General features: G+C 37.3%; 1 protein-coding gene across 23 annotated transcripts in view; it reads right to left on the minus strand.

Annotated features, from left to right (window-relative positions):
• The window catches only part of SVIL (supervillin), a 142,917-nt gene that overhangs the window by 24,039 nt on the left and 93,614 nt on the right, over positions 1-25,264 (minus strand). For 9 of the 23 annotated variants that reach the window (XM_061350687.1, XM_061350715.1, XM_061350705.1 and 6 more), the window contains 13 exons: positions 24,834-25,004; positions 24,166-24,200; positions 22,974-23,035; positions 22,479-22,618; positions 21,611-21,706; positions 20,156-20,408; positions 18,761-18,784; positions 17,210-17,696; positions 15,978-16,197; positions 11,893-12,022; positions 7,740-7,817; positions 7,101-7,169; positions 665-815 (listed from right to left, as the gene is read on the minus strand). In XM_061350687.1, coding sequence (XP_061206671.1) covers positions 665-815; positions 7,101-7,169; positions 7,740-7,817; positions 11,893-12,022; positions 15,978-16,197; positions 17,210-17,696; positions 18,761-18,784; positions 20,156-20,408; positions 21,611-21,706; positions 22,479-22,618; positions 22,974-23,035; positions 24,166-24,200; positions 24,834-25,004 — 1,916 coding nt within the window. The remainder of the gene's footprint in view (positions 1-664; positions 816-7,100; positions 7,170-7,739; positions 7,818-11,892; positions 12,023-15,977; positions 16,198-17,209; positions 17,697-18,760; positions 18,785-20,155; positions 20,409-21,610; positions 21,707-22,478; positions 22,619-22,973; positions 23,036-24,165; positions 24,201-24,833; positions 25,005-25,264) is intronic. The other 14 variants (XM_061350743.1, XM_061350631.1, XM_061350748.1 and 11 more) reach the window with 11 other exon arrangements.

Here is a 25,264-nt window from a genome sequence, read left to right on the forward strand (position 1 = left end):
GAAGAATGACTGCACCTGGAAACAGTGACCGAGACCAAGAGATCCCATAAATGTCAACATTGCTCCCTTGTTATTTCTACTCCCTGGTTCTATGCAGAAATCTGTTCAGTGACTTCTTCAGCCAAGCACAACACTTCAAGTTGTTGTCCAAAACAGCATCCATAAAAATAACACGTGTTTGCTAAATATTCCCAGTGATCCTAGGAGTCGGGAAAGTGCCAGCAAACAGCAACAACTAGATTTCATAACTTTTCTGGGTTTTAAATTAATTAAAGACAGTGCACCTGGGTTTTAAATTAATTAAAGAATAAATTTCTTATTTATTACAGAATAAATAAGAAAGAATAATCCAATTGTATACCTTGAGTTGTATCAGAAGGAAAAAAGAAACACATGACTCTTCAAGTAATTGACTACCACTGGTCAGGCGGAGGCCAGTAATAACTGGGTGGTAATGCAACAGGATAGACCAAAATGGATTAAATACCAACAGCCAAAAGAAGCTAGACTGAACAGCCTCATGATGTGATATTCAGTTGAAGATAAATAGTTCTCCTCCTCTTGCTAAACACGGATACTGTTTCTGCATAGCTTGAGCTTAACTTTATTTTGACTAGACAGATAAGCAGTGGCTTATTTATATTGGGATCATTTCATCACTGACCTTTTTTTACCATTCGGCCAGCTACAGTGAACTGTGTGGAGTCATTGGCCGCTCCTTTACCCTTAGACTTCCAGGCCTCTTCTCGAGCTGTAATCAGGTGTTTCCTTTCTTCAATGGTCATTTGGCTCTCCTGGTTATCTGCCATTCTCTGCTTTTTGGGGGGAAGAAAGAAAGAGATGTTAAAAAAATAGGTAAAGTGACCAGGATTCAGCAAAAGACTGTCTGAGCATTTCAACTGCCAGCTGCAGAAGGAAAAGAACAGGAGAAAAAAAACCTAGTAAAGTAAAATCAGGCACAGCTTAGTGATCCTGATCCTGAGAAGCTTCACTGTCTTGCTGCCCCATTACACTTTGAAGCTAAGATTTTGATGTCTGCTCTTTGACATTTCTTGAAACTACAAGGCAAATGGCAACCCTCTAAGCAAAGCAAACCATTTACTCTGTACATAATTTTCTAGACTTTGCTCTTTTGAAGCATGACTTGCTACACTAGTGACATCACTAAACTGACTTTCAGCAGATGTTTTAAAGTACGTAAATCTGTAGGTGGCACAGGGCATAACAATGAAGAAATGTAACTTCAGTTGGTGATTTCTGAACCAGTCGCTTATAACTCAATTCCCCAGGCAGGATTAGCAACCTTATTGAAACTGATGTGGCCTATTGTGTACAGGGGGGTTGTACAAGGGGGTTAGACAAAATGTACAGAGGGGGGTTGTACAAGGGGGTACTGCTTAAGTTATAGCTGGCTTGACAAGCTTAGCAGATAGCTTGTTTGACAAGCTCAGCAGATGCCTTATCAGGCAGTACCAAGATAGAACCTCCTAATGAAGAGAATAGCTCATTAAACCAGTTGGACATAGACCAGACCCATCCAGATCCTAAAGAGCATGCATGAGGACCAGAGGTAAAAAGTTCAAGCCTGAGGAAGACTTGTTTACTTCATCTTGAAGTCCCCTACCCACAAGAGGAAGACTACTTACTTCATCTGAAGACCCGTGCCCAAGACCACCAGGAGGCACTGCGCATGTGGGGAGAGCCTTTTAGCTCATTATAATACGAAGTGGGGATAGAATATGAATATGTATAGGCGTATTGTGCAACCTAATACATATGTATGACTTTACAGGATAAATGTAAAAGGAAAACGGCACTGAGGCACGCATGCCTTTTGGAGGACCAATCCCCCGTGCGTCTTCAGCTGAATAAAGCATACCTACTTTACAACTTTAACGAAGTTGTGGAGTCTATTCTGCTATCACTTATCTCTCCAGGGCTGCTCATTTTCTGTTCGCATGTCAGCTTGTTCTGCTGAGTGCTTTTCCAATGACTGTCATCAATACCTCTCCCTCCTCCTTTCTTTCTTTTTTTTTAAAAAGGACATTCTGGGCTTTTCTTGCGTGCTTTGGATGGTAACAGCCAACAGCTTGAGTGATCAGAAGCAATGAGGAGCATTGACTATCTTAGTGCCTTCCTAGCTAACACAAAAGATTGATGACAATACATTATATAGGAAAGAAACTGAATTTACATATTTTGCTTAAGCCAGGTCAGGCCAAATAAATACTGCCTCAGTGCACTTATCTTAAAAAAGCAGCAACATTTCAGGGATTATACTGCATAGAAATCAAGCATAAAAGTATTTTTAGTGCATGACTGTCAAGTCTAGAATTACTTCCAAGTTGCGTGCTGTCATTTTGCTTCACAACCTAGCTGCTAGAATTGAAACACCACATGAAAATCTAATGCTTTAGCACAGCTCTAGCTCATGCAACCACAGAGGTGAAATGAAAAAGTACGCTAAAGCTTGTGAACACAAAGTAAACACTTCTCCTTTCAAGGTACAAGGAAGAGCTGCAAGTCCAGATATTTATTATTTTCTTAAAATAATAAATCAGGCTAAATAAACCAGTCACTTTTTATAAAAACAATTCTGACGGCAGGGGACACACTGAAATAGAGATTTCTAGCTTTCATCATTTACCAAGAACAGTATCCACCAGTAAGTGGATAAAAGTAACACAGTAAGTTTAAGTAACACAGTAAGTGTAAAGATAATCCAAGAAGTAACTTGTACAAGGACTAGGACATGAGAGCCCTCTGCTCCTTTCTCTAGTTCCATGTATCTCTGCAGCCTTCTCTAGTAATGCTTGCCCTCAATTTATTAGGAAAGATAGCTGGATAGCCAGACACTATGACTACAAGTTACGGTAATCAAGATAAAAACCTCTGTTTTTCCCTAGAACTCCAAAATGTTCCCTAGAAATAACAAGATGCAAGTCTATTCAATATCTCTTCCTCATCTGTAAAAGCCTCTGAATGTTTTGAAGAAAAACACTGGAAATAATCTCTATTCGCTTCACCCAGTCTCTACCCATTCCAGTGTCAGCACAGCCACCTCTGGAATGAACAACTGGTAGAAAAAGCCCACAGCAACATACTAAAGGAGATGTGGACAGGAAATTAATAAATACCTAATGAAACCACAAGTGAAATTTCATACACAAAACAAATACATTTAACTTAGTGAGGATGCTGACTTCCATTACAGTATGAGGGGAAGTGATGGAGAGGCAGGAAGAAGTAGAATCATATGGATTCTTCCTTTTTATCTTTTCTTTTAAGTGACAGGGTGCTTGATTTTGAATTGTGTCTCCAGCAAATACCTGAAGCTTCAGAGTCTGCAGAGCTACTGGAAATCCTGAAGACACAGACCTGTAAACAGTGTGCGTGTTAATCACGACATAAGTAAATTGTGAGAAACGTCATAAATTATTCTGGAGCTGTGCCAAAGGAGAGCAGCTGTCTAACAGCAGAAACAAACTTTTTTTAATGGAAGATTTCAAAGCTGTTCCATTGGGCAAAACATCTTTGGAGTTCCCCAAAAACTTAAATCAGACTAGATGTGTAAGTTACAAAACCCAGAGCAATTCCATATTAGATCTCTTCCTAATGCACGATGACTCCCAGCTTTGTCTGTTAATGAACACACGAACTGAAAAAGAAAAAAGATAAACGGAATACACACCAAGCAATCCCTAACCCATTTAATTTGCCATACCAGTCCTGGTGAAAAAACAAAGGTATGTGATGATTAAAGGAAAGAGTAATTTTCTATAGTTGGATAACTAATATGAGCCAACACAACTGTCAAAAGACGTAAGTTGCTGAAACCACACTCTAACTGGAAGAAAATACAGCAAGAAAGGTAAAGCTCGACAAGATTTTAAGTGCAAATTTTACTTCCAAGCGAAAATAGATATGAAAGAAGATTAAATCTCCAATTTGTAACTCTGACATTTTGATAATGGGACCCAAAGAGCCCAATAAAAAAGTCTAAACAAGAATTAATGTGTCAAGAATAAAAAAAAAAAAAAAAAAAAGCTTAGGAAGACAACAGGTCCAATGGAATTTTTTCCATTCAACATAAAAGCTGGTTACATTCAATGAAACATTCAAGTTTATCATGAAAAATACATGCATATGTTCATTTATATCTCATTTCAGACAAATAATAAGTTCATAAAATTAAGTGAAGGAAAAGGATGAGAAGAATTGGTACCCAACAGCATGAAATAACTGGAATGGGAGATTCCCCCCCAAACAAGCAGTGAATTTTTAAAAAAGCTTTTAAAAATGGAAAAATGTATAGGATTGATTAAAAACTCAGATGGAGACAGTATTCAGAAGTAAAATTGAAGCATACAGGTACAGGTCACACAAGCAATGTGTTGTTACAGCAGTTACACTTCCATGAGCGCCTGGAAGACAATCAATGAAGAATCAAAGCACAGGCGCATAATTAATGCTATTCCACATGGCATTACGGAAAACAGGTTTAATCAAAATGGTAAGTTTGATGAGCTGAAGTATGATTAAATATGTTAACACAGTTATCTCTGATTTCTTTAATATATTTGACTTAATCACAGATGATATTCTGAGGGTTTTTTTTGAGCAATATAAAAATACCAGTGCAGCTTACAGGCTGCAAGCTAGTTAACTGACTGAAAAATTATTTTAAACAGAGAAAAGCCATGCAGTGAACTGATTCACCCCAACTTTGAACAAAATGCTTACTTGCACATGGAAAAAAGATATGGTTCTGCTGAGAAAACCCTCAGGATGAGACTAATAGACAGAAGAGTGATGAAAAAATGATCACATAGACTGGGAACAGGGTGGTTAGGGGGAACGTTATCAGAAAAATCTAATAAACCAGGCTTTTAAGAGAAATGTTATTTGAAAAGGGACAAAAATGCAAAAAGACTGAAACAGATGAGAAAAATTCCCATGGAACCAAAGTTGCTCTGAGCAGATAATCTGTACCGCAATAGCTCACCCGTCTCCAGCCTCTACACTTCTATTCACAATGTTGACAAGGTGTCAAGGAAAGAGCTACAGCATTTTTTCAAGATTTGAAAAAAATCAACCTCAGATTAAATCAGATGAGTATGCATTTTTACTGAAGAAAGGGTCAAGAGTTAAGCTTTACCCAGCAAGAATAATTTCAAATGAAAAAATACTTAATATTGCAGTGAATTATTTTCTGTATGTCAACAGCCTAGAACAAAGACTGTTTTTTTCTAAAACATTTGAGAAGGAGCTGTAGACCTAATGCAAGAACAATTAGAACCAGGGATTACTTTTCTCCCCACCAGATGGTTAAGCTGGATGATGAAACTGGTCTTTTCCAGCACTGCGACACGTTTCTTGAGGGTATGCACAGGCATTCCACTGCTTTTGTAGCATCAGTTCATGCTACCGAAAGGCTCACATCCCAGCAATGCTCCATTTTGTACCATACATTTTTTCAGTCCAAGCAGTGTCCCATTTAGCTTGGAAGAACACAGCTGAGAGTGGTCTGTAAGCATGCTGGTTTGTTGTTTGGGGTTTGTTTTGTTTTTCTAATGCAAGAAATAAGAGAATTTATGGTTTTCTATGTCAAAGATTGACTGCCCCACATGGGGAGGTCAAACCAAGAATGAATATAAAAGATACATTTTGCAAAAAGGGAATCCATTTAAAACCAACGTTATAAATTATATAAAAGAATAATCCTAAAAGTACCTATTTGCTTTTTTTAAAACAACTTCCCTAGTTTAGGCTCCTAAGACAAAAAAAAAACAACAAAAAAAAAGGCACAAAAAGAATCCAACAGTTATACAACTATGGAATAGTTTCTGCATTATTTTCTTCTGCAATTTTATATGGATCTTGTTACATGGAGAAAACTGAAATGCAAATGCGTTTAAAATTGGTTTGAGCAAAATAGGATATACCCAACTTGTGCTTACTGCAAACAAAAAAATGAGTAATTGTGCCAGAAGAATCCCAAACAAATTTGTATGCACCTTGACACTGTGCTAGAAGGAAGCAGCTTTCTAAGAGAGCAGGATGTAGCTCACCATTGGGTGTTCCACTTCTAAAATAGATGGGATGAACAGCCCATTGGAGGGACTCCTCTCACGAGTGGAGGGATATTATGTTATTAAGTTAAACTACATATTTACCTTCTAAATACATAGGGCTGGTGAATCCTGTCACAACAGAATTAATAGGTTATCTGAAGTAATTAGTACAGCTATCTTAAATCCAGAGCTTACAGAGAAGAAGTAATGCTTTTCAGTTGCTAGCCCCAAATTTAATTTTTAATAAAAAAAAAAGAAAAAACAAACCCAAAAAATCAGAGTAAATGGTCATGCTCAAAGCCAGCTATGAAAATGAATGTGGAAACAGTAAATAACAGTAGTTGAAACTTTTATCATAGTTTGAATAGCCTCTGCTATAATCATCATCCTCTGTTCTAGCAGTGAGTATCAGTCCCTTGAATTCACTGCCCTTACGCATGCTGGTCAGAATGTACCCCACATGCAACATACACTGTATTCTATATGGGAATAAAGAATCCAATGGATTCCTTATAATCCTAGAACCACAGATGTGACCTGGAATCCAAGGGACAAGAAGGTGGAATAAACCGGGATTATATTTGCATAGACCTTTAAGTGAACTCTCCCTGTTTTGTCATGTTTTTCTTCCAACTTCTTTCTTTGCCTCCTGCCTTAGCTGGTTTTACCTCCAATCATGTGAAACTGGCTCTGTTTGCTCAGATCAAGATCCAGTATTCTGCTTCTGCTCAAAGGCAACTCTGTTATGTAGCTCTAGTGAAAAAAGTTTATATTTCTCATTATCTATTAGTTCTTTGTAAGTTCTTCAAATTGTTTATGATGGAATTGCAGAGGTATGGACATGATTTTAAGGAACACTTGAAGCTTCTCTAACATCCTGAACAGCAGCAAGAACTCTATTCTCAAGCAAACTCAAAGTTTACTCTGTTGACACGTGTTGCTTTGGGAATGTGCATCTTAGATACTAATGTAATTTTCTTAGTCCTCCCTCCAATAATTAAGTAGGAAGTTTATACAGCATTTCACCTTCCATCTCCAAGGATGACGTTCATCAGAAATCAGAGAGCTTGATTCTTTCAAACTAGTACTACACACCTTTAAGGAAGAAAGAGAGAGAAGCAAGAAGATGGGACAGTCAAAGAATAGAAGCAGGATGTGCAAAGGCAAAAATCGTTTAGACAGGGACTAGGGAAAATCACTATAGAAAAGTCACCTCTGAACAAAAGTAGTCAATAAATTAGATGATTTTATGCCTTACATTGTATGTTTGCAATACTTATAGAGAAGTCAGGGCTACACAGCATTTTGTGCTAGAATAAATGCTGTGCAGTTACATATTGTTTTTATTAAAAACGTGCAAGTTTTTTTTTACATTTTATAATGAATGCAATAATGCCTCCTTTATTTACTTCCTCATCTATATAGTCCAACAGATACAGAATTTTTAGAAAAGCAACCATAATAGAAACAGTAGCAGAATGTATATGAAGAAGACTTCAGAGCATAGGGGCCTAGTACTATGTTTCTTTAACAGAGCATTTACTAAGCTGGTTAATCACTTAAGAGGATTATTAATTTCTTATGTAAAAAAAACCCCAACAAAACCTGTCAAAACGTGCTTACTTGAAATTGTTGAGCATTTAAATTGTGCAGACTTTTCCTCACCTGATTAATAGGTAGAAAAGGATGAAATTTATGGAGAGCAGGTATAACGGGAGAGTAAGTAGAAGCATATACAGGTTCCTATGACAAGGACAGAAGCAAAGCAAAGGAATTAGAATAGTACTGTACTGTCAGAAGAGGACTGGACTATCAGAAATGGAGATGGGGCAGACATAACTCATCTCCTAATTTCTTAAGATGAAGGAAATCTGAATCTTTTAATCTTCTAGAAATGTTTCTCCTATGGGAAAGCCAGAGAATACAAACAACACAACAGCATATTTACCAAAGCCATTCCATGTGGGAATTAGAAAAGTTAGTAACAGTATCACTACAACTCAACACAGAACAAAACAGCACAGCCAGAAAAATGCACTTTTCATATGCTGAAAAAATTTATGTCCCTGCTTTCATGTACCATTAAATTGATGAACCATGTCAACTACAATGTGAATAATTCTGCTATAAATTTAATCAGATCTTGCTCAGTAACAAGCCATCTATTTTCTGAATGAACAGAAAGAATGCTTACTAAAATTGGGATACTCAAAAGCCATCTGGAGGGAATTGCTTAGCCCACAGCACTCAGCGAAGGTGGGTTCACCAATCTAAAGCCTACAAATAACCCTGCTTCAGAGCTGGGCTTACCCAAAGCTGATTAGACATGGCTTTATCAGTTGTAATTCTTCCTCCTTTCTATAGGTTAAAGCAAATGTGGAACACATTTGTTCCACATTGCATTCTCTTCAGAATATGGGTAAATGCAGCTCATTAGAGTGGCTCAAAATGAATCTTAGCCATTATTTTCAGCTTTGATTAGAACTGGATACGAGCACTTGGTGGATGCCATATATGAAATGGATGAAACTTTTTATCCACCCAAATTACCACAGCAAGAGACTGATATTTTCCCTAAAGGTCACTTATTAAGGGCTTACCCCCTTTTAAGACTTTCATATACTTCCTCTCTTGAGTAGTTTTGAATGTTTACCCTTAGCCTTTAACACCACTGCTGACCTGCAGTTTGAACTTGCTGTAAGAATTAAGTGCATTTCAAATGTCATTCACTGCTTTAACATTGACTGCAATGCAGCTGGTAATCACATTAATCAGGGACTCTGTTAAAAGTGTCTGACTATAAAGCAGGAATTTTCATTCCAGTAAATTTTACTATTTTAATACTAAGGTAGGATTTTAAAGTTAGTTAATTTTTCTACCTATGAAAGAAAACCCTAAAACTGGAAGTCTTCCATCCAACCTACGATGATGAATAGAGGTATACTGAATCAAAAATATTTTTCTCAAATAAAAGGGATTTTTTCCCCAATGACATTCCTCAGTGTACAGTTGTTCCCCTTGTGTTAGAGCTATTCTTTGAATTGTCCAAGTATGTTTTACCATACACACAATAATTTAATAAGTCTCACAGCTTCCAACAAATTATCCTATGTGCAGCAATCATCAAAACAGATGCTGGACCTCAAAGTAGATCTCAACTTTCCCCTTCTGTATTTCCCTGAGTTAGATCCTTAGGCCCTATTTTTTTCTCATATGAGGTTGCTCCCTCAAGCTTTTCCATGAATTTTATGGGGTTTCTACACTTCAGCCTACATATAAATGGCTATAACACATTTGAAGAAATATCTCACCATGTAGACAACTGTGCAAAAGCATTTTGAGTAGAAGTGATCAAAGAACACTATTCAAAATAACTATTTTATTAAGAGTATGAATCTTTTGACTTCTGTTGTTTATTAGAAATCTAAATGTACTCTAATAACTTCTATTTTATACAGCTATGCTTCAATAATCAAATCTCCAGAATAAGTTAGATAACATACACACAAGAAAACCTAAATAGATGTCTGACTACATTAACAGCAGTGACATAATGAAACTGAAAACTTCAGGCATCATTTTGAACCAGCAGGGCATGACACAACTTTACATACCCTTGCTGTCGATTCATGACTGCCATGTGTGGAAATTGTATTTTAACTAGCTTAAAAACCAGCATTCAGTACAATCCCTGCATTTTTGTTGCAATCCAGCAACAGAAAGTACTAAAATTCTAAAGTACATTGTAGTCTCAAAGCTCTTCTACAAACAGAGACTTGAGTGGCACACTGCTTCATGGTCCTCAAAGGATAATAACCGTCACATTGCTTAATTATCAAGAATAGTATTTCCAGATGTAAGGGCAGCTGACACAGTGTGTTACAAGAACTGTGGTCAAATTAGTGAAGCTTTACATTATTTTTATCATGTATCACATAATGAATCAGCATCACAAATACTAACACAGTGTAGGGAGTTGTGTATCTAGCAAGACTGACTTTTTTTCTTACACATCCAAGATTTCACTCATTGGCAGACACGCAAATCCTTTATTTTAGGCTCTAAATAGCCAAGAGCTAATATGAGCCAACAGAGTGGGTGACCCAGTGTCACAGAAACTCCCACTGCTAGCATTCTTACTTCAAGCTTGTACTGTTCAAGCACTTCATGCTCACTTACTTGCTTTAAAAGCCTAACTTGTGCTACACTGAGTAAAGTCTAAGCACACATGGTAATACAGCAGGGGGGATATGAGTGCTGGGGAATGAGAAGAGAGAACAAAGGTTTTGTCTCTGCCTAGATCTTGGCAGCTGCTTAAAGGTTTTTCCCAACTCCATTGTCTTTAGCTGGAGTACATTTGTTATCTGATCTCAACAGTTGTCTTTTCAGAGACTAGCCTATTAAAAATGCGACCGCAATTTTGCTTTCCTTGCTGAAACTATTTTTGCTTTAGGACATCTTTCAAACTTGCAACTGGATTTTTGAGCAAGTTCACAGGGCAAAACGAAAACAAACCCTTAAATCCAAACTGCGAAATTCAGCTTTCTTGTTTTTCTGCCCAGCTAACACAGAACCATTAAGTCACATGTTCAATAATGACATCCTCAATTTAACCCCAGTAGTGACAGACTGTCTAACAACTCCTTACTTGTAATATACTGATGGACAAGAGACTTTCTGTATTGTCCACCTATAGTATTTAATAGAAGCAGCATTTTAACAGCTAAATAACTACATCCAAAGATTTCTGTCCCCACTAGTAAAATTTATAACACAAATTTTGTCTTCACTTGTCCTCTGTGAAAATACTCCTTCAAATTTAAAGGCTTTTGAAATGGCCTATTTTATCTGACACTGTCATTTTCAAAATACTAGAGTCAGAAGGGAAGCAAGTCTACATTTTGAAGCAAACCTCCCTGTCATCCTCACTTCTCGTGCTTTGGTTCACACCACAGAATACACAGATTTCTAGATCAAACTAAGCCCTGAAACCCACTCCTGGATTCCCATGTAACACAGCGGCTGCTAACAGCAGTCAGGCCACAGGAGCAGACTAAATGTAGCCTGAGGCAAAACTATATTGAAGCAAGACAAGCAAATATGGCATGGTAGTAGTTCCTTATCAGTAATCCTTCTGCTTTACAGATCCAGTCCTGCTGCTGAGCAACATAACTTACATATGCATAGACATAGCCAGAGTGTGCTAGTGATGTGGACTTCTGTTTCCTCTACACCTTTCTATCCATCTCCTACTATTCACTAACGCTGACAAGACAGGTAACATCCTTGTCCAGATGGTTTTGGCTATCTGCAAACGCCAAAGATTGTGCAAGATAACCAACAGCCAAATGGCTCGTGAATGCTTTGGTAGCTGCATTTCTTCAATGTTTCTAGGAGCCAAAATTACTGCTAAAACAAACATATATGCACAGACAACATAGATTTAGGAATCTGAAATTTTTCAAGCTCACCCACACTAAAGATAACACCTGAAATTAAAGTCTTAAGCCAATTTCACTGAGGTGTAAAGGCTTAAATCATTATACCTGTAAGTATTCTAGAAGTCTTACAAGCCCACTTAACATATTCATAATCTGCTGATGTAAAAACACTGCAACCAATACTGCATGTCCCAAGACAGTGAAGACATTCTCTTTTAAAGAACTCTCATGTTGGGAGAACTGCTTTTTAAGCAAGCCTAACAACAAGAGGAATAGCAAGAGCTAGTAGCTAATATTAGGCATGCCCATCTAGTTGGATGTATCTTCAAAAAGCTGCAGCGCTTCAAGATGTTTTTTCCAAACAAGGATAGAGTTACCTTCTTCAACAGCTGCTCAACTTCTTGCATCTGTGTGCTACGATCAGTGACAGGCACTTTTGCATGCTCCTGCTTTTTGCTGAGCCTGCTCTTCCAGTCTTCTTCACCACTCTTCTTCAATAATGCCAACCTAGAATAAAAGCCATGCCAGCAGTTAGCTTTAAACACTGTATTTTGTTATCCTCAAAAGATACCCTTTCACTAACATAATAAACATAATACAAAGCTCACAATTGAACACCAAGTCTTTACCGAACATGTTGAATCATCTGTCAAAATACAGACATCTAGATCTGAGACACACACCCCCGTTAATTTGTGTATTCAGTGGAAATCTCCAATACAGTTAAGGGTGGAAAAGACACGATGCAGATCATCCTGAATATATATATATATATATATATAAAATTAGGTTAGATTAACCACTATTTTTTCCCCTCCCTTCTGTCAATAAGACACAGAGAGTGGCTAGCTCAGTTATGGATGCTTATGCTGTAGATGTCCAAAGTTAGTAAGATGAATCCTACCTTTGGTCTTTTATTGTACTCATTAAAAAAAGATTTTAAAAATTATTTTCATTAAAACCCAAGAAGAAAGAGGTCTATACAACAGGCACCCACAGACTGGATCTCATCAGGCTACTGCTACTGCTTTAACTACAACTCCAGTGACTGAGGTTACTACCAGACTCCTAAGGATCACTTAGTATCTCCATGCTTAGCTCAGGCATTGCTGTGATGCAAATCAGTAGAGCCAATGTAGCAGCAACTTGGTGCTAACTACACTGCCGCCCTGAAATCTATCTGCAAGATTCAACTAATTTAAAAGATGTCCACTAAGTAATTTTTATTTTAGTTGAATTGTTCTACTACATTACTTTCTTTGATCTAGGGCATTTCAGTAAGGATTATACAAACCCTTTAACGCTATTATATTCAAAGAGGTTCAGCAGTTAAACCTATTTTGATGACAAGGTGCCTTTATAGAGATGTGATTACTGTTACACTCACAGTAAAAGTCTTGTCTTGAAACTGAGGAGAAGGAAAGGGTAGGAATGAATAGGTGTAGCCAGAAGTCAAGTTTCAGGCAGCTCCTGTAAGAATGTTAGTATTTGAGAAAGCAGTTATTTCCTTTCTTCCTGCCTAGGTAGGCAGCGCTGGCAGACTTCACATTGTCTGATTGATTCATACCTCACAGCATGGGATGAATAGGGTTGAGAAGAGCTCACAATAAGGAGCTGAGACCATGGTCATTGTTTCCAAAGTGTATACAAGATTTCACGGCCCAGAACTAATCTGGAGCGAATCTATGCATGTGTGAAACTGCAGAGGAGATCAAGATGGGACTGAATTGCTACTGTGCAGTTGAATTATCTCCAGTATGATGTTCTCTTAGGTCAGCTTTGCTTAGAAGTGATCTGCAGTAACTGAAGTTGAAAAGCATTTTGGTCAGCTTTGGCCTAAGTTGTTTGTTTTTTTTTAAATGCCTAGAGCTGCTCAGCATATCAGGCAGAAAATGGCCAATATGAGATAAGTAACTACAAAAAGGAAGCTGACTGTTAAAAGAGTGCAGAAATCTAGCCTGCATAAGAAATTCTTGCTCTGGCATCCATACATCAAAAAAGGTTGAAAATTCAGTTTAGGTTGGGTTCTTCCTGAGAGGAAATGAACAATGGTTAAGAGGTCTGACAGAAATTAGAATTATCTGTAGGTTGCTTTAAATGGTGACCATGACATGCAGCTGATTTCTGAAGTGGAGCTGACTGGATGGCCGCCTAGCAACTTTGGTCTCCATAAACACACAAAGACAGGTAGCTACACACAACTGATGTGCCATTTGAAGTCTTCCAAGACATTTCTCTTCCTGAAGGGAAGACAATTCAAGAAAAGGTTTCCACCACTCAATCAGTGGGTTGGCCCTCGCTGCCTAAGACAAAACACAGCCAAAACTACTCAAATATATGAGCCTTTGCTCCCTCTCACCTCCAAGCTGTGTGTTTGCAGAAGAAGAGAGTGTCTTGTCTTCCTTGAAAAATCATGATTTTCATTCTTCCATGTAATATTGGTAATTCTGAAAATGCCAGGCATACACTCACTCCACAAGGATAATATTAGTTCAGTGAAGTAAGTCTTTGTGGAAAATCACGTCTTTCCAGACCAGCAGGCATGCATCCTGCCCAAATATCATTACATCTGTGGAAAAGCTGTTCTTCCATAAGGTGAAAGAATGTCTGACACAGCCAGAAAGATCCACTGGATGGGAAGATGAAGTTAGTGAATGTAAATGGGGTGAAAAAAAAAAAAATTAAAAAAAAAAAATAATCCAAAGTCTAATAGTTAATTTTTAGCAGAAATGTTCTTTGAGGTTTATGAATACTTGGCACCAGCTACAGCCAAGCAAAAGAAAATGACTGGTTGTAGTTTGGTTTTTTGTTGTATGTGGGGTTTTTTTGTTTTGTTTTTTTTTTTAATTCTGGGCCAAGAAGTAGACTACTGTGGTATTTTGGAAGGCTAAAACATTTTGGTACCAGCCCTGCCATTTACAGACGTTTGTGGAATCAGAATATACAAATTCCTGACAAGACAGAAGGTATTTTCTTCTGTCAGCTTTGGAACTGACTAGACAGTCTTGGAGGCCTATCGGAAGTGATTCCAGACTGACAGTCTTTAACATCAGTTACCCAAGAGATCAACTCAACTGAAGCATTAAATTTAGGATTGAAACAGCTGCTAATACTTGGATCTTCCCTCCCACCTCTTTTTCCCCACAAGAATCAGGGAAGACTCGTCATTTACTACCTATAAACCAGAAGTTATTGGTCTTAATCCTTATCTACCTAGACACTTGACATATTTACTGAAGGGGAAAACAATACATTAGTTAATAATGAAGGTTGCTTTAAACAAACCAATAGTAGACCGAGAAAGATAAGTACATCCTTCAGAAAAGGGACTAAGACTGCACAGCTGTTGTAGATGTCCCTGAACCCTCTTCTTCGTGTTAAGAGGATAACAGGGACTGGAGATGCTCTATCAATAAAGAGGACTCACATACATCCTAGAAATATATTAATTTAAGAAGCACGATTTGGAATCATGTTTAAAAATGAAAAAAAAAATAAAATGGTTAGGAGTTCCTAATATCATACTCACCTCACCAAGTGAGGGAATACTTTTACACAGTCAAAGCTTAATCAGGCAGCTATTTTTATTTATTGGTTCTGCCTTCACTGTAGAAAACGTGAAGTAAAAATATGCCTATTTTTCAACTTGAAGCAAATAATTGTAACTTTACTTACTGGGCTGCTACCAGATGCTTTTACAGTTTGGGACTGAGTTTATACTCTTAAAGTTTTAACTAAACTAGAATGACTTTTACAAGTAATACAGCAGCTATTGGAGCTCCACCCATGAACCTGCCTGCACACGTGCGTACAGTTACATTTTGTTTCAGATCAGAATGATCTTGGGTTGGAAAAATATTTCTAATACTCCCACAAACCCATCCAACTTATCACCTTTCTAAAATCCCTACAGTAAGTTCTCAGAAGTCAAAATGGCAACCATGTATTTCTGAAGTAGAGAAGGAAACATCACAGTCTATCCCCGACTTCCTGTTCTCAACTAATTTAAAAGAGACTCCCATAGACCAATGAAAAACAGGTTATTTAAAAAAGATCACATTATACTTGTTATAACTGGAATCAGAGCCTTGTGAAATATATTGAGTATATCAAGTATAAATGTAACTACAACATGTATTTTTATACATGTGTTTTTATAAATGTAACTAGAACATATATTTTTACAACTTTCATTTTCTGAACTACTTGTTGCTTATTCAGGTGGCTCTTTCAAAATCAGATTAACATGCTCTCCTGAACAGTAATTCTTGTTCACCACCATCTGCTATATAAGCATGTCAGGCAGATTAACTTCATGTTTCTGCTGCTAGCATTTGACATCTAATGAAGCCTCATAATCACTGCTTAGCTTTTTCAGAAACAGGTTTAAAGCTGCTTTTTATACCACCAGCCTAATTACTGTATTTATAGAGATAATTCAAAAAAAGTGAAATTCCAGTACCTTTCCTTAATTGACATCGTTTTGCTAGAATTATCAAGGACATCCTCAGCTGTTTGTGCTTTGTTCTCTCCAACAGAAAACATCTCACAGGAATTCTTATACAATTTGCCTTCCAATTGTTCGGAGAGCTCCTGCAGTCTACAAGATGCCGCAGCTGCAGTTTGTGAAACTGTTCTCATTGCTGATGTGCTGGTGAGTTCAGAAGTAGGCTCAGCATGGTCTGCCCATTCAAAAGAGAAGTGCTGAATTAGACTTAGTGCTACTCTCAATCATATTTCACATTACTAACACTGAAGCAGCAAATCTGGTTTCTAACATTGAAATTACATGCTATCCTAACAGAGGAATAACCCTCTGGCTGAGCTAGAGTACAAAGATGAATTGTGCAATATTATCTGCTGCATAGACTGGCCATTCATGACTGAAATTCACATGAAGCCACACAGTATGTTCAATGTACAATTCTGAACTTCATATGGATGAGCGACAAACTGCTGCTACTGTCATCACATCAACAGGAAAACAAATGGGCAGATGAAAGTGAGAGAGGAACAAGGACTACTGGAAGAGAAGCAGACAAATTAAATAAGAAATAAACATATTAGTAAAGCAGTTGAATACGTAAGTAGCACAGTAGGAGGACATTCAATAGATTAATAAAGGTATTTTGTAGGAGGGTGTTGGGGCTTTTTTTTTTTGAAGAGAAAATTATACTGGTTTTACAAAATTATCAACTAGTAGCTATATACATATGCATGCAATTAATACATACCTATATATGCACAAGAAGGCAATAGTTAAGTGCAGACATTTGACCCAGAGCAGCAAGTTCAATATTTTGGAGGGCAGGGGCAAAGGCAAAAGAGGAAAGGCTAAACCTTAATTTCAGTGTATAACAAAACTTCTTTCTAAATCAGAAAATATAAGTAAAATTGAGCCATCTTTAAAGGCTGAAGAATGAAAATAACAACAAAGAGAAACTGTTTTTGTAAAACTTATGTTTTCACAGTTATTTCTCTACTTTTAAGCAGTGCTAAAAGAAGGAAACATAACCAGTCATACTAATGTATTACATGATGGTGTTTAAAAGGACAGAAACACCACCATTTGCTGAATGAGGCTACACCAATAGCAAGTATATACTACACCTCTTTGCCAAGTCTTGCTTTTCATAACACTTCCCAAATCCATCTTTTCTTCAAAAGACTGGCCTTCTTTGACGTCCCATTTACCTTGCATGCCAGTATCCACTTCCTTCTGATCAAGAGGCTGAAAAAGTGCTTGAGAACTGAACAGTTCCAAGCTGCCCTTCCTCAGGAAGCTGTATGGTGTCTCTTTATGGTAGTCGCCTGTTTTTTCAGGAACAGGATGTGTGGTTTCTTCCTCAAAGGAGCTGTACTTTGTAATTTCATTAGCTTCATGTGCTATAAATCTCCTTCTTTCTTCTTCATGCTTCTTTGATGCTCTTTTGCTTTCTAGCACTTCCATTGAGGGCTGCCATTGTTCTGACTTCTGTGTGCATTTTCCTGAAGAGTCTGAGTTTTCTGCTGAAGAGTGGAATCTCAAATCAGCTCTAGTGGCAGCGCTCACACTTCCATCACTAGCTGGCTTCGTTTGCAGGTCTCCAACAAATGACGTAGAAAGGGCAGATGCCATTGTTGAAATCGATGCTGCAACTGCAGTTGACAGGGCAGTAATTTTTCCACTTTCATTCTGTACCTACGAACACACACACACACACGAACTTAAAAGCTCAGAATTCATCAATTCCTGAGAACGGTCCAATCATGTCAGTTCTTCAGAGGTGTGCTGCTGTGTGAATGTAATGCTCAATAAATATAGACTAGAAGCAGGTAAGGAGAGCAACAATGCCCCCATAATTTGCCTTGCAGATGGATTATTCCACTCAGGGAAGAAACAACTGCATGTGAACAGCAACATCTTTAGTAATAATGGGTGTATGTGTAGCATGCAACACGATGTTGTGACAGGGCTCCACGAAAAGGCTCATACTTGCATGGTACTGCAGAGCACTGGGGAAGGAAATGAGTAGTTCAGGTTCCAGACGCTGGATGACATGCCATGTGCCCTGGCTAATCAACTCTGCGTCTCAGCAGGACTAATTAGCTTTGGCACAGCTCTGCTCTGATACAGTTATGCAGCTTCCAGCTCTGGAGCTAGCTCAGCGCTAGAGAGACTACTCTGTCCTGTCCTACATAGGGCACACATTCCTGACGCTTCTGCCACATAAATCATGTTCACAAGACGCTGTTAGTGTAAGACTTTTTCAAATATAACATTGGCAGTCATGTATACTATACATGTATACATGAATCTAAGAAGAGCATTAAAAACCCCTCCGAATCTGCTTTGCCAGCCTCCACAGTGGAACAGCTATCTTTTCTGCTCTTCTAACATAATAATTTTTAGAGTTTTCCTACAGATAGTTAAGATGCAAAATTTTTCTGAAATGCAGGGCTTCTCTTAATGTCTTCTCCAAAGGAGCCAAAAATCTATGAAAGAGATCAACAAACATGCCTTTGCACACATCAGGAGAGGGTTCTGTTTGGCTTTTTTGTTGTTTTCTTAAACTGCTGGGCTGGTGAACAGCATGCAAAAGGAACAGACAGAAATCATGCAAGTAAGAGGAAATCAACTGAAAACTTAAAATGCACATGCAAATTTCATAAAGCATGGACACCACAGTCATTCATTAAACAAATTGGAAAGCAGAGCACTGCGCTAGCTCAAGGATTCCAAAGCAAGATTAAGAAAATAGTTACCAGTTTACTCTTGTTCCACTGCATCTATCAGAATTAGAAATTTAGAGGAGATCAGCAAAGGGGTTTCAGGTTTAATTAGAAAATACTTACATTTGCAACTATGTATGTTGGGAACATAACCCCTAGCTGTCTATTATATCTTTCTTTTGTTCCTTCCTAGAAAAACTGTAACTGCATCTCAAAACATCCCAAGACTCCAACAATTCACTATACAATGTTTTTTTTGAAAATGCATTCCCACTGAACTTAGTTCAGAGTCAACTCTGGTTTCTTTGGCTAGGTTTGGAAAGAGATAATAAAAGATGCTTCCTCTGCGTTTCCTTGCTTGAAAAGCAAGTTTGTCTGTAAAAGTCTGACAAACTAATGTGCCTGTCACTTCCTTCCCATCTGCTCCAAGCCCATTTCTGTTGACCACCTTCCTGGCTGTCAAACAAGTTAGTGACAGAGTCATTAAAGAGGACAGGCTGTGACAGTGCTTGGCATTTGGAAAAGGCATGAAAAGAGCACCATGTAAGGTGTGGAAATCCTGCTAAATCAATTTGTCAAATATTTACTACTACTTCATGCCTAAGTAAAGTAGGCATAAAAGGTAAAATATATTTCTGTGCAGCTTTGCACCAATATGGTTAGAAAAAGCCTACCTTCTCAGTATTCGGTTATAATATGGAAAATGTATAAGCACAAATGAAGCATATAAAAAAAAAAAGAGTATGAACTTTCTAACACACATATTGATCCAAATCCCTAGAAATATAACATGCATAGGACTTGTGCTTCACTGTTAGAGTGATTTCTTTTAAAGTTCAAACACTAAGGGACTGATGTTTCTGCTGTTGTGAACATCAGCTCTGAAAGACCACTGCTGGGCCATCTTATGCTCACACACCAGTTAAAGGACATTGCTTTGTAGTTCCAATTATATGAAGAATTCCAGAACAGAATTTCAAACATATTCTGCTTTGTGGGAAAATAATACAAATAAAAATATATGTCCCCCCTTCCAGAGGTAAATGACAGAATATGTCCTGAATAATAATGGAAATATATAGTGCTTTCAGGAAAGAGTCTGACAGTTGCACATGACAAAGTTCCAAAATTCCCTGAAAATACCTCTGAAGCACAAGGATATCTGTAACCATTTTCACCCTTTTGGTCAGGAATCTACTTTTAGAAGACATGTAATACTCTTCCAGAAAAGACAGACCTTTTAAAGGTACAACATGTGCTAATCTGGAAGATTCTATACTCTTGAATTACTTAAAGAACACACACAAATGAAATCTGACATTTTAGAGGGTGTTATTCCTCAGTGTCAGAAGACTGCTTCCTGACAAGCTTTTTCCTGCAAATATGTCATAACCCCAGTGTATGGCTCAGAGCTAAGATTGCACTTACCTGCTCAACTTCTCCAAGAGTGACTGGCTGAGTCTGGTAACGAGCATTCATTCTCCTGTGCCTAATATCTCCTCGACTCCTTGTGGGAATGGCCCTCGATACTGGTTGAGACAGTTTGTTAAACAGAGCCATCTTTTCTGCCAGACTTAAGCTGGAAGAATCTGGTTCCTCAGATTGATCTTGCCCCATTGCCTCTTTGGCTGCTCTTATCTCCTCTTTAGCTAAAATTTTTTGGTGTGCTGATGCCTGCAAGCTGAAGAAACAAAACTGGAAATGAGTCTGGAAAAAGCCATTCTGAGGTTTTAAAATCTCAACCTAATAGAAGCAGAACTGCACATGAAGCACAACAGCCAATGTAATATAGCAGCCTAAGTGGTTACGCAGTGGTTCAACATTGGCATGATGAATTCTAATTCAACAGCTGAAGATTCAAAAAAGGTTAAATTTTCATACACAACTTCATTGGATTAGGACACAACAATTTTTTTAAAAGGGGAACTCAAGATTGAAGACAGTCTTTTGAGACCAATCTCTTCATAGAAGAATACAGAGAGACAATGAAGATGCCTTCTGTAGAACAATCACGGGTTCTACAGTGCCATTTATGTAAAATTTGATTTTATTAGAAATAATTTCTGTATCATATACAGTAAAAACATTTAAAACGCAAATTTAAGTTCCAAGTTAGTGCTGCTTTTGGGTTAAAATAAATTGTGATGCCTCTTGTAATTTGAAATTGACCAGAATTCAGACTGTCTTTTGTTTTGAGTTTTCTGGGGTAACTCAACAACAAAAATAGTTGTGAAATATACTCCATTAATTTTGAATATTGTTTGACCAATGCTGAAGGCAGACACATTCATTCATAAAAGCTGCAACTGCATTTGTCTCTACAATAATATATTTTAGTCACCTCTACCATAATATACTTTATTCACCTTCTGCCACATTTATGGAATTAGTAGTATTCCCTTTCAGAATAGGCAAACAGTATTCTCCAACTTTACCTATAGGTGGTGCAATTTCTTATCTTTAATTTTGCAAGCTAAAAAAATACTTGTAGAGACAGACAAAGTGGATACGTACTCCGTGTGAAATCAAGCACCCAGCTTCGATATTTTCAATTTAAGATGACATTACTGTATAAAAAGAAGTACAAGACCAAAGAGGGCTCTGCTAGGTTTGCTCACATGCAAATTAATTTCTTTCATAAAGAAAAATATGCTTCTAGAACAGGTAAGTGTGGTTAGAAAGGTTCTGAAAACAGATTCTTGACATAAAAATAAGCTGCATTGTTTTATCATGCAAACATAAATGAAGTTGGCAAATGTTTTAAATATTCCTGAAATGAGTATTGACGTGACACATTGAAAAGGCATTCAAGACTTTAAAGATTCATCTGCTATTGAGGAATCTTGTGCTCCATGTAACATGCATGTTTATCCCCCCCAGTACCTGATGGGTTGTACAGTGCTCTTAACTACAGTGGGACTAGGTACTCTTGTCACTACTGTGTGGGTATTCATAGAACGTGAAGCAGGGGTAGATTCACTTTAAAGAATTGCCAAGGAGGGAATATTCACAGGGAGAGAGAAGAAAAAAGCATTAAGAAAAGCAATGCATTAAGTGTTAACCACAGAAAAGACCAAAATCAAACCAAACCAAAACAGAAAAAAACCCAAATAGCAATGATTTTTCATTAACTGAGTTATCTGCTGCAGCCTTTACAAAAGTAACTTCAAATACGCTGAAAGAACTAAAAAGCTAGAGAAGCAAACAGACTGTCTCTTGAAGTTACCCATTACCCATAACATAAGCTATCTTTTAGTAGATTGTTAGGTGAACATTAATTCACTTTTTGGTTTTGTATTCCCCAAACCCGACTTTTGTTTCTTTAGGAAAATTTCAAGATGTATGACCAGAGTGCAAAAAACGCATTTCCAAAAAGTACATTTGAGATTTCAGAGTGTAAAATGTTTTCCCCGATACAAATACATTCCATAAGAACTTGTGCAGATTTCCCTCAACGCAAATATCTTTTTCATTTGAGTTACAAAGCAGGGTTATGATTAATCCCCTTTACCTGATCTACAGGTTCATAAGCTTTCTGCCAAATTACAGTTCATGCATGTTATGCTTTAATAGTCCCTCTACTTCTAAAAAGGAATTTCAATATAGTTTCCCCTGTGGTTCTCAAGGAAGTTAGCCTTTAACAATAAATGATTTCCTTGCTACAAAGGTGTAAATACCACATATATGGAACTTATTCCCAGATTTAAAAGCAGGAACCAAAGTTATAGCCAACATATGTAACAAGACTTACGTAGCTGCAATGACCACTTCCTCACTGGTAATTGGTTGTGTGTGTGATCTATCCTGCAAACGCCTCAGTCTTCTTTCTACTGCTGAACTTCTTGTAGGTGGTTTAGGAATATTTTTCATTTCAAATGACTTTTCCATTTCCTAAGAGGACATATATCATAACTAAAACCATGGCTGAAAGTTCTAAACCGGTACTTTCTTTACAGCTTTCTTGCATGCAAAGAATAAATTTCCCAAATGCCCATCTTTGAATTAGAAGTAGGATGTAATTGCACAGAAGGTGTCATGGGCTTAAACCAAACTACGCATCTCTCTAAATGATGTTCTTTAAGAAAGCTTTAGAGCAACAGGTCTACTGTGTAGGTTGGTAAGATGGAAGATGTAGCTTGGACTTGGTTAACTTCATTACACTTAATTCTCACGCACTTGGGGATCTTTAGCGTCTTGTATATCAAAAGTTTAACTCAGCCTTCTATTAAGAAAATTTAATACTTACTCTAAAAAGCAGCCTTTTTGCAGCTACACTTAGTTTGGCTCGGTCATCCATTTTTTCTTCATCTACTCAAAGGAAAAAATAAGTGAGGCTGAATGTAATTAATCAAGCTCATATTAAATGCAAATTGTTGTTGTTTTTTTTAACTAAATGATTTCTGAATTCCTCAAAAATTACGTTTGAGTAAGATAAGAAGTCCCACTAGCAAGTAAGCTGGTTGTTACTCTCAGGAAACAGGTTGTGTAAACTTCACTTGTTTTTACATGCAATGCTTCACAGGAAAATTCTTAACATGATTTGAGAACAAAAGAATTGTTTTCACAACAGTTATTGTGCATTTGAGTTATCCAAACAACCCATTATAAATATAATCCAAACAGTTATGAATATAATCAAACTTACTCTATCGGTCTATGTTAGACAAATGGATCAAGAATATAATCAGACTGAAAGACTGTTTTAAAGGTCAATATTAATCCCGCTGTATAGAACATCTATGTTCTATTATTGACCATACAAGACGGTTCCTCCTGGAAGCTGGTCATTCTGATTGCTACCTTGTGTCCCCATTTTTCAGAGACTCATCTGGTATCCATAAGAGTTGAAATTAGCATCCTCCAGATCCAAGAACCTGCATCTCAAAGCTGCAGAGAATATCAGCTTCCAAATAGCATAAGGCATTAAATTTGAATTTAGCTATTCAGGAGATTACCTACTTGATTTGTGCCAGACTTGCCAAGAGTGACAAGAGGGAAAAATAAGCAAGATGACAGACTAAATTATATTATTTAATAACCAGCATAACTTCCTTAGCTAGAAAACTATCTAAGGCTTTTTTTTTTTATTTGTTAGTCCTAGACCAATGATGAAAATGTGTGGTCTAATTTATTTTTTATTTATCGTCTACATCAGAAAAAAAACCTCACAACCCTACACTGAAAAGCATCAAGCAATTCTCCTCTTTTCCTCCCACATGAAGTTTGGAATCCATAGACAGACTTCTGGACTTAAATGAATTTGAAATCAAGTCTGTAGTAGACATGGCCTAAGGAAAAGTGGTACTTCAAACATATTAGTGGTAACAAAAGCTATTTTCAACTGGACTTTGTTTGCATTATCAAATAGCTCTTCAGTGAAAACAAAACAAAACACATTTGCTCCCATTTCTTCCTTAGAAAGTAGTGTGGTAACATACCTTCAACAGCTGGTATTTCTGCACTCAAAATTGACCTGGCAAAAATTACCAAACAGAAACAAGTTAGTTGGAAATAAGACATCAAAAATTAAATTCAAACTCCATCTGAAGTAGCAGGACCTCAAAAATCTTAAGAGCTGGAAAACTTTATCTATACTTTCTCAAATTTCAACAGTTTTCATTTTGACATCCTTTAATAAAGCAGAAAGGCAAGCAGTTGCAGCCAAACTTAAATACAGTAAAGGAAAATTATTTCCAGTTCAACTTGCAGAAGATAAAAGTCTAAGATTTGCTGCCAGCTCTTTTAACATAAAATACATATCTTTGGTTGTTTCCCAAAAAAAAGTAAATGATAAAGCAGAGTAGACTGAAAGGAAATTCTTTATATAAAACCAAAAGCATCTATCATTAGACAGAACCAGACAACTATAATTCTTTATGATGATTCACTGTTCGTCATTTTACGTGGAGGGGATTTGCAACAAATTGCTTTGGTCGGCAGTGTTTTTGTTTTTATTTTATAAGAAGCTATAACAAATACTGATTTGTTATAAAGATAAACAATAATCTTGCAAAATGCTTATGCTAGCAAATGAACAAAGTCTCTTCACAAGCTGATTCATGTCTACCTGTACCAGAATGCTACACAGAGCTACGTACATGCCTACCTATCTGTCTCCTTTCGTTCTGCTGAGGTTATAGGTTGAGTTTTAAATCTCTCAGAAGTCTTTCTATTTTCACCAGGAGTAAAATAGCGCCTCGGCCTTCGTGGCCCTCTTTCACGGTCACCATTGGCAGACAAAGTGCTACCTGCTGCTGACATCTCAAACCGAGATTCACTTTAAGACCACATGATAGAAAGTGCATAGAAAAGAAAATAGGAGAGAGAGGTAAAGCATAGATGTAAGCATCTCAACAGTTTACTACAGATCACTCTGCATGCTCCTCCGGTAACATGCGCAGACGTACACATTCCAGCTACCCCACATCACAACTGGTACTAGCAAGCAGAAGCACAAAAGCAGGATTCAAACCATCTCAGCCTCCAGTACACACTGGTGAGAGCTAAGCTGTGTGCTTTAAGTGCCGAACACGACTG

The sequence above is a fragment of the Neopsephotus bourkii genome, unplaced genomic scaffold (assembly GCF_033783945.1).
Source record: "Neopsephotus bourkii isolate Nb327-2 ecotype Australia unplaced genomic scaffold, CSIRO-AGI_Nbou_v1 NB_53, whole genome shotgun sequence".
NCBI lineage: Eukaryota > Metazoa > Chordata > Aves > Psittaciformes > Psittacidae > Neopsephotus > Neopsephotus bourkii.